At 43.5% G+C, this 10,370-nt stretch overlaps 1 protein-coding gene across 1 annotated transcript in view; it reads left to right on the forward strand.

Annotated features, from left to right (window-relative positions):
* Positions 1 to 8,380, forward strand: part of CHUK (component of inhibitor of nuclear factor kappa B kinase complex) — a 70,530-nt gene extending 62,150 nt beyond the window's left edge. Inside the window, exon 21 of the mRNA XM_068255367.1 lies at positions 5,135 to 8,380. Within this exon, the coding sequence (XP_068111468.1) occupies positions 5,135 to 5,164 (30 nt within the window). The 3' untranslated portion in view covers positions 5,165 to 8,380. The remainder of the gene's footprint in view (positions 1 to 5,134) is intronic.
* Positions 8,381 to 10,370: the final 1,990 nt, after the last annotated feature.

Consider the following 10,370-nt stretch of genomic DNA (forward strand, 5'->3'; position numbering starts at 1 on the left):
GAGCTCCTGAGCTAGGATATAGAGCAGCAAAATGCCTCTTCACAGGGATGCCAATCTAAATTGTGAAGCTGAATATGATCCTTAGGAATGAAGTAACCGTTCTGTGGTATTTATAAAGGTGCAGTCCAATGTTGTACATTTCACATATTCAAGTACAATAATTTGATCAAGTACACGAATTAAGCAAATAATCTGCTCAATATATGGGTGTAGAATATGTCCTTTATAGGGAATCATTATGAGGCAAGCTTAAAGTGACACTAAAGTGGAAAAAGAGTATGATATAATGAATTGTATGTGTAGTACAAATAAGATGTATAAGTGCTTCAGAAAATAGGGCTTAGGTCGAAGAGTTTAGAGAAGCTCTTTTGCATAGATCAGTGATAGGCATACTTGGCTCTCCAGCTGTTAAGGAACTACAAGTCCAACAATGCATTGCAGGAATCTGACAGCCACAATCATGATTCATAAAGGCAAAGGCATTGTGGTACTTGTAATTCCTTAACAGCTGGAGAGCCAAGTTTGCCTATCACTGGCATAGATAACTGAAGTTTAACTCTTCCTGTACTGGAAACAATATGAGACTCTGTTCTTTGCTACCAATGTTCTATTACTAAGCTGTACTACATATACAATTCATTATAACATAAGTTTATTTTTACTTCAGAAGATTCCATTTAAAGTTGAAAATGTAGGGATTTTTATGGAGAGAACAAAAAGCTGAAGGTAAGCTTTTGAGGGCACTCAGGCCTTTTTATAAAAATTCAGTAATTATATAGGTCTGTGCGGTGTGTTTCTATATGTCAATATAGAAAAATATCCACCACCTTAAAAATATTTACGTTTGTTGCTTTGCAGCTCAAAATAAAGAAAGACAATAATTTTTAGGTACTTATCCGTTAGCCGGGCGCATCCGGCAGGTGGCGCTGTTATTACATTTCTACAGAACGTAACAATACAGTGTTAATGTCAACTAATAGATTGTGTTTGAAGTGGCCGGAACTGTCACTTAATGGAATTAAAATGAAGGCGGCGGCAATGTAACAGATGAAGCCGCCGCCTTCGTCTGTTGTTCTTCTCCCCCTTTGCCCTCTCTCAACTATAGAACACTGCCAGCTGGGGGGGACACGCGTGTCCCCCCACAGTCGTTCGTCGCAAACAAGCAGGATTCCCTGCCACGACGAACGACTCTGGGGGGACACACATGTCCCTGCAGGCTACCAGCATTGTATAGAAGCGAGAGGGCAAAGGGGGAGAACAACAGACGAAGGCGGCAGTGTTGACATTAACACTGTATTGTTACGTTCCGTAGAAATGTAATTAGCGCCACCTGCGGCGGTTCCATTCACACACTACTACGTGAAGTAAGTATGAATGAAATTAGCAACAGCGCCACCTGCCGGATGCGCCCGGCTAACGAATAAGTACCCCCATTTCTTTAAAAAAAAAGTGGAGTCATTCAGGTCTAACTGCCTGCCTTATCCACTGAAAATCAAGGTAAATGGCTTCCACCTGTGTTCAGGTGTAATAATTTTGATTGGTTTGCATTGAAATTAAAACTCTTCTTGCAGCATTTCCATGTTTGGTAATGCAACTGAAAGCAACCAAGTCACAAACCACAAGTCAGAAGATGTATATGTTAAGGCCAGAACCCACAGTCTGGCCACTTTGATTTCTGGACTGTCAAAACAAGTGGCTGTCGCGCTGCGGCCAATGTGCGTAATGAAGATTCCCGGCGGCATAAAATGAATGAATTCCTCGTCGCAGGCAATGCGAGAAATGAAGCCGGCTCTTCGGCTCTGATTCCTCTTCCCATACTCATGCGCTGGCCCAAGCATGCACAGAAGATGCCTACCCGATGGGTCAGCAATCCTTCAGAGGCTGCCAGTGGGACCCAGGAGAAGACTGAAGTTTCTGCGAGGGACACAAATGACTTCTAGGGGCTGGAGGAAGCCCCAGGTAAGTAGAGCTACCTTTATTTATTTTTTCACTTAGCAGATCCTTTAAGCTCTCCTGAAAATGTGGAATAACTTAGAGGAACTCCAGTGAAAATAGTGTAATAAAAAAAGTACTTAATTTTTAAAATAATTTAGTCAGTGTTTGCCCATTGTAAAATCTTTCCTCTCCCTGATTTACAGTCTGACATTTATCACATGGTGACATTTTTACTGCTGGCAGATGATGTCACTGGAATGAGATGGTGCTTGCTTTTTTGGAAGTTGTAAACAGCTGTTATTTCCCACAATGCAACAGGGCTTCTACAGTTTGTCAGTACATCAGTGCTGTAAGGAGCTGACATCATTTGTAGGAGGAGTTTCACCACAAAATCAGCCATACAGAGCCTCCTGATGATCCGTTTGAGAAAAGTAATAGATTTCTCATGTAAAAGTCGGTATCTGCTACTGATTGGGATTAACCCTCATGGCGGTAACCCCGGGGTAAGCCGTGCAGGAGGATTTCTCAGGCCCTGCTGTGCCGATTTGCATAATTTTTTTTTTTGCTACACGCAGCAAGCACTTTACTAGCTGCGTGTGCACTCCAATCTCCGCCGCCCTGCACCGATTCGCCGCTACCCGCTGCGTCGCCCACGCCCCCCCCCCCCCCCAGACTCCATGCGCTGCCTGGCCAATCAGTGCCAGGCGTGGATCTGGACTCCCTTTGACGTCATGACGTCATCCCGCCCGTCGCCATGGTGACAGGGGAAGCCCTAATGGAAATACCGTTTAGAACGGGATTTCCGGACGGGTTTGATCGCCGGAGGCGATCGAAGAGGGTGGGGGGATGCCGCTGCACAGCGGCTGTCATGTAGCGAGCCCTAGGCTCGCTACATGATTTAAAAACAACTGCTGCGCTGTTTTTAATAGACCGCCAGGAGGGTTAAGTTCAATTCTTGGTTGCGGTTTCTCCTTAAAGAGAACCCGAGGTGGGATTTAATTATGTTAGTGGGGAACAGAGGCTGGTTGTGCACACTAACACCAGCCTCCGTTGCACCATGGTGTGCCTCCAGGACCCCCCTGCGCGCCGCTATAGCCCCCGCAGTGCTAGCGACACACAGCGTGTCGCCAGCACAATGTTTACCTTCTCCTGTCTGTTAGCACCACTCCCCCGCCTCCTCCGTATCGGCGCTACCTGCCCGCGTCCCTTCCCTCTCGCTCATTGGAGGGAAGTGACACGGGCGGGTAGCGCCGATACGGAGGAGCGGCGCTAACAGACAGCACATAGGTAAACATTGTGCTGGCGACACGCTGTGTGTCGCTAGCACTGCGGGGGGTATAGCGGCGCGCAGGGGGGTCCTGGAGGCACAACATGGGGCAACAGAGGCTGGTGTTAGTGTGCACAACCAGCCTCTGTGCCCCACTAACATAATTAAATCCCATCTCGGGTTCTCTTGAAGATCGGTCACTATCCAATATTTGACTGAAATTGAACAGTGCTGTAAAGCAGATTGGGCAAATATTGCAGAGTCTAGACATGCAAAGTTGGTAGAGCAGTATCCCATCGGACTCCATGCTGTAATTACATCAAACACTTGTTTCAGAATGTACTGACACTGGGGAGCAATTTATTTATCCCACTGTGTTTGATTTCTTTTTTTCTGAATTGTTGCTTTTATATCTCCTACTTGACTGTAATATGTTGCATTGAGTAAAGATAAGATACGGGCATGTCAATTCTAGGATGTATAGTATACGGTTTCACTTATACTGATAGTAGACTAATCCAGTGTGCTGCTTTCACTTTGAAAAATATTCTTTGAGATTGTTATCCCTCTATTGAAGTGCTGAAGGCGTCTGGAAAAACACTGAGTGTGAACTAATCATGATTCATTTATTAACCTAAACCATGCCAGGGACGAGCTTGTATCTTAACCCTCCTGGCGGTTTATTAAAATCCGCCAGGGGGCAGCAAAGCCGTTTAAAAAAAAAAAAAAAATTCATGTAGCGAGACAAGGTCTCGCTACATGATAGCCACTGCTCAGTGGTATCCCCCCAGCCCCTCCGATCGCCTCCGGCGATCGGAGATCAGGAGATCCCGTTCAAAGAATCTCCTGGAGGGCTTCCCTCGTCGCCATGGCGACGGGCGGAATGACGTCATCGACATCGTGACGTCAAAGGGGACTCCGATCCACCCCACAGCGCTGCCTGCCACTGATTGGCCAGGCAGCGCACGGGGTCTGTGGGGGGGGCTGCGGCGCGACGGATAGAGGCGGATCGGCGGGTAGCGGTGGCGATCGTCATGCACACGCAGCTAACAAAGTGCTAGCTGCGTGTAGCAAACAAAAAATTATGCAAATCGGCCCAGCGGGGCCTGAGCGGTGCCTTCCGGCGGCATAGCCCGTGCTCAGCACGGGCTTACCGCCAGGGAGGTTAACAGAGGTAAAATCAGGGATGCAGACATTATTGCTCATGGGCTCACTCAAATTATCTTTTGCACAATTAAAGATAAGCTCACAATAAGCTCCCTTTAGCAGCCAAATAAAGCAGGAACAAATTATTCCTGGCATTGGGGGAAGTGTACCTTCCCCAGCCTGGCAGAGGGGGCGGCAGAGAGCTTTTATAGTTACCTGTCCAGACGGCTGGATCGGCTTCTTCTTCCTCCACCACAGCGGCGATGTTATCCTGACCTGTCTTCTTGGTTCCGATCACATGATATGACGTGATTGGGATGCAGGAGACCATGTCAGTGTTACAGCGCCACCCGGTGGTGGGTGGAATAGGAGTGATTGAAGAGTCTGGCAACACTGACATTAACATGGTCTCCTGGATTCAGATCATGTCATATCATGTGTTGGGATGTGATTGGGACCCAGGAGACCTGTCTGTAGTTCAGAGACGCCCTTTGGAGGAAGAGAAGAAGCCGTCCAGAATGGTTAACGGTTACTGCTCCCTGCCACCCGCTCGTTTGGCTGTACTAGGCAGCCAAACGAGATTTGCCGACAGAGCTTTAGAATGCACAGAAACTTTCAAACGAAAAATTTAGTTTGAAGCTGCTAATGGGTCAAAGTAATGTACACCACATAATGTCTTGTTTGCTGACTGATATAATTGCATTGTTATGTGCCCACTGCTGACAAGTCTCACCAAGGTCTATTGTGAAAATAAGAGTGCTAACTTTCTATTTCTCTTCTATTTAGAGCATGGATTGGAGCTGGCTCCAGCAATGAGGAAAGCTCAAGAATATGTATCCTCTTCCCCCCCCCCCCCCCCCCCCCCCCCAAGAAAAAACGACTGCAACATTTGACATTTGTCTCTTAAGAATATGAAACACGTTAAATTTTAGTTCTAAAGCACTTTTCATAGAATCCTACTACTACTGTCTGATCACTATTGCAGGTATATTGCATTAGTGACCTGGCTTTCAGGAGTCACACTGTTGCTCTGCTCGCCCATCAAAAGAAGAGTATTTTACCCAATTTACCAGAGCTCCCAGGAAGATCAGAAGCCTATTGCTCCAAAGGTGGCCACTAATGATACAATTTGCCAAATGATCGATTACGAATGATTGTTCATATGAACGATAGTAAATGATGGTTTGGGACCACTAACAGACAAAAATCTTAAACCAATCTCATCAGATTAATGAAATTAATCCGAATTTCAGGTTGGAACCCATCAATCTGATTGTATCGGTTAGGAGATTTTTGTCCATTAGTGGTCCCAAACGATCATTTCTGATCGTTCATACTAAGAATCCTTCATAATTAATTGTTTGCAAAATTGTATCTTTAGAAGCCACCTCTAGAACTAAATAAATGTGACTGTAACTTCCAAGGGACAGAAAGGGCACACAGAGGCACACTTCTATGCAAAGAGAACATGGAAATTACAGAGAAGCTTGTGGTCATCCTGGGGACTCTTTAAAAAAAAGACTGAAGTGAGAAGAATATAGAGGCTGCCACATTTGTTTGTAACAATACCAGTTGCCTGGTAGCCCTGCTGATCTATGTGGCTGAAGTAGTGTCTGGATAACACCGGAAACAAGCATGTTGCTAATCTTAATTATGTCAGAAACCCCTAATCTGCATATACTTGTTCAGGATCTGTGGCTAAAAGTTTTAGAAGCAGAGGATCAGCAGGACAGCCAGGAAACTGGTATTGCTCAAAAGGAAATAAATATGGCAGCCTCCATATCCCCCTCACTTCAGTTGTTGTCGTCTTTTAAAGGTTTGAAAAATAACTGCTTTTGAAGGTTGAGCAAGAGTGGTGGTGCAATGTCACTGTTAAGGAGCCGCTGGGTGTTGACATGATGACGGCTCTGTTACAGGAGTTTCTCTGAATGGAGGCCATTTCAATAATGCAATATACTGCATCTGCAGAGTCGGTCTGGCTTTTTTATTTTTATTTGTTTGTTTGTTTGTTTTTAAGGAAAAATTCATTGGAAAAACTGCAAATTTTAAATCTGGAATTTTTTTTCCCCATTGGAAGGGTTTTTTTGGTTTCCATAGTAAGAGTTTGAGAGCAGTTGTTATAATATAAAGTCACATAGTAGAAAGGAGAAGTTTGCTTTCCAATGACTTTTTGCTTTATAAATTGAACCGGTCGATAAGTTATGTTTCTATTGTAAAGTTCTGTTTCTTGTTTGTCATCTCATTGTTATATTTATCTATGTATCTGTCTCTTTTATTATGGAGATACTTGGGTGAAACATCAAAACTTTATTTTAGCATAAAAGCTGACCGCCCACCTTGCCATATGATTGTAAAATTATTGTCCAATCTTAGCTTATTTTAAATTTTTACTAGCATTTGTATGATGTGACCATTAACAATAAGTGGGCCCTTACAACACAGACATTTGTTGAGCCTATACAAGTATAATTCATCTGTTGCCAACAAAAACCCTTCTGCACACTGATCTTCAGCCAGTGCTATGTGTGCTAGTAATCTAGTGTGGGTACAGCTGTCCCGCAACATCCTTTGAGAATTTTTTTGAGAAATCAGCCCATTGTGCTCATACCTACTTGTCCCACTGGGCATCGTTTACTTGTGCATCTTTCCTTTATCACACCTCTCCATTGGCAGTAGACAATGATTGGTTATATCCAAGTGTATACAAGCATTTGCTTAACAGATAGTGGGCCCATTTACACTTGAAGGTAGCTCTAGAGTTTTGCGCAGTTGATTTTACCATGATTAGCGCGGTAAAATCCCTACACTCTCCCGGTTCCCAGCGATCGCGATGAGCGCTTTTTTAAGCACTGTATCCCGATCGTTTCAGAAAAATACTGCAGGCAACACGTTTTGCAGTTGCCACGATCGGCTGCAATCACGGCAGTGAGATCACTGCCATATAGTTAAAATTGCGCTAGGGCTTTGGCAATTAGTAGTAATCACCTGTTAATCGCCCTGGTGTGAATGGGCCCTAATGACTGGGCTGTTACTGGTTTTCCTCAAGGTCGGTGCATAACCAGTGTTTAGAGAAACACAGGTGAAGGTAAAGAGATAACGTATAAGAACAAGACAGACCAATAGGATAATTGACTCCAGCATAATGCTAGTTATATAGCCTTCACTTCATAAATTAATTATTCATCTAGAAGTCATCATTTTTCTTGCACCCAAAGAAAAATAGAGGACACAGTAGGAATTGAAGCAGAGTATTAAACACAGAGGATTTTTTTCATGTAAAATATACAATCGGTTAAATTTTTTTCCTTAGATTTTGTGATGCTGCAATCTTGCCATCATATTACGGATTTTAGATTCCTGACTGTAATTTTGATTCACTACATTACCTCTTGAGTCACCTTTTTGGAAAAAGCATGCAGAAAAGGAGAATCGGAGCACCTGATCTGTATACCTCCTCCAGGACAGTGATTATGAATATATTTTAAACCGAGAGTCCACAAAACTAGCATGGTTTAGGAGGAGACTGTTGAAGCCTCCATAGCTCTGTAATGTGACTTTTACTTTGAAACTTTTTGAGGAGAATGCTTTAAAACTACAGTTGCTCTGTGCCTGTGGTTGTAGCAGTAAGCAAAATAGAACTATACAGGCGTATGCTTCCACTAACTTGTACTTCTGCCTCTTTTCTGTTGGCAAAAGTTAAACTGTTTGTGGACCAGTGAAATTCAAGACTAATTTCTGAAGAAGGAGCAGCTTGTACATTAGCCTCCTCGGTTTTATTTTATGAACAGACTTTTATTATCAATATATAAGTGGTTTGTGTATTTTCAATTTTATGGAAGATTGTTATAATTGCAGCGCTTTTTACTTCCTCTAAGAGGAAACCTGATGCAATGCACCTTTTAATCATCTGACGTTAATGCTTCTAGAATGTTTAATGTATTTTTATTTCTGATTGATATGCTTTCCGTAGCTCAAAAAATGGTGGCCTTTGTAATTGTGTATCATAACTTAAATAAATTGTAAGGAAAGTGATGTTTGTAATGACTCATTTATTTATTTTGACAATTTAAAAGAAAAATGTTGAACTAAACTGCAATAGAAAACTGGAAAAAATACTGCCTGTTCCTTGGACTGTGTGTCCCTCTTTAAGAGCCACATAACTGGCATGGATATGCTGCTGGTTGTTGGTCTAGAATATCATATGTTGAGGGTTTAATGACAGATACAGTGCTGCCCATAATTATTCATACCCCTGGCACATTTTGACTTAAAGTTACTTTACTTAATCTTAAAGTTGACTTAAAGTTACTTTATTTAATCAGCAAGTATTTTTTGATGGGAAATGACATAGGTGTCTCCCAAAAGATAAGACAGTGTACAAGAGGCATTCTTGTGGGAAAAAAAAAATGTCTCAGCATTTATTTGCATTTGAGCAAAAATGTCCAGTCCAAAATTATTCATGCCCTTCTCAATAATGAATAGAAAAAGCCTTGGTACTTATCCGTTAGCCGGGCGCATCCGGCAGGTGGCGACAAAACTCCACCAGAGTTACATCTTTCCCTACTATCCATGTCGGCCTGGAGGGGGAATAGTAATTAGCGCCACCTGCCGGATGCGCCCGGCTAACGGATAAGTACCAAAGCCTTTATTGGCTATTGTAGCAATCAAAAGCTTCCTATTCATCTTTAGCAATGAGCTCCAAATCTTTCAGGTTGGATGGTCTTCTTGCCATCACCCTGATCTTTAGCTTCCTCCACAGATTCTCAAGTAGATTCAAGTCATGGACTCTGGCTGGGCTACATCAAAACGTTAATGTTGTTGTCTGCTAACCATTTTTTTACCACGACAATGACCTAAAATGCACAGCAAATGTATACTGGTGCCCAAGGGCAAGTTTCTCTGGAGACTGCCTGATGATGTCATTGAGAATCTTCATGTATTGCTCTTTTTTCATGGTGCCGGGTATTGTGATTAGATTCCCTGGTCCATTGGCTGAAAAACACCCCCAAAGCGTTAGGTTCCCACCACCATGTTTGACAGTGGGAGTGGTGTCAGAAACGTCTGACCCCTCAGTCACTTGCACACTTCTGGACAGAAAGTGAGTAATGTGATTTTGGCAATATGCGCACCACTATCGTAAACAATTTTTTAAAAATTGTTTACAACGCCATTGACTTCCATTGCATCATTTACCATGGACACAGTGTGGCAGCACGCTGCAGCCTTTGTCGGCCGGTTTATTAAAATCCGGCAGGGGGCAGTGCAGCAGTCTTTTTTAATCATGTAGCGAGCCCAGGGCTCGCTACATGATAGCCGCTATGCAGCAGCATCCCCCCGCCCGCTTCGATCCACCCCTCAGCGCTGCCTGGCACTGATTGGCCAGGCAGCGCACGGGGTCTGGGGGGGGGGGGCGGAGCGGATATCGGCGATCGAGCGCAGGGCGGCGGCGATCGGTGTGCTAGCTGCGTGCAGCAAAAAAAAAATAAGTATGCAAATCTGCCCAGCAGGGCCTGAGAAAACCTCCTGCGCGGCTTACCCCGAACTACGTTCGGGGTTACCGCCAGGAAGGTTAAGGGCCACTGCGATGAGCTGCAGCAGGGGAGAGTACTGCAACGCAACGTTATGCAGTGAGTATGAAAAGGGCCTAAAAGGTTATTATAGATACTCCTGTCATTTTAGATGCACGTTTGACATGTCTACTGTTCTCAAAAGAACATTTATGTGATTGTGGTTACCTCTTATCATCAGAGTACAAATAAGTCAAAATTCATTACAGCGGTCCTCAGGAGAAGATAAGTTAATTGGATTAGCTTAGCTTTCATCTTCCATTAGTTCGAAAGCTGGCCATACACTGTACAATTTTTTTTTGGGCCAAATTAGTCATTTGATCAGACAAAAATATGTAATCAATCTTAAATTGAAATCGATTTAAACATTTGCAATTGATATTAAGAGCTAAAATCGCTGGATCCGCAATTTTTATTGATCAAAAACAAAATCGAATAGGGTATGGCCAGCCTAA

The sequence above is a fragment of the Hyperolius riggenbachi genome, chromosome 10, assembly GCF_040937935.1.
Source record: "Hyperolius riggenbachi isolate aHypRig1 chromosome 10, aHypRig1.pri, whole genome shotgun sequence".
In the NCBI taxonomy this organism is placed as follows: domain Eukaryota; kingdom Metazoa; phylum Chordata; class Amphibia; order Anura; family Hyperoliidae; genus Hyperolius; species Hyperolius riggenbachi.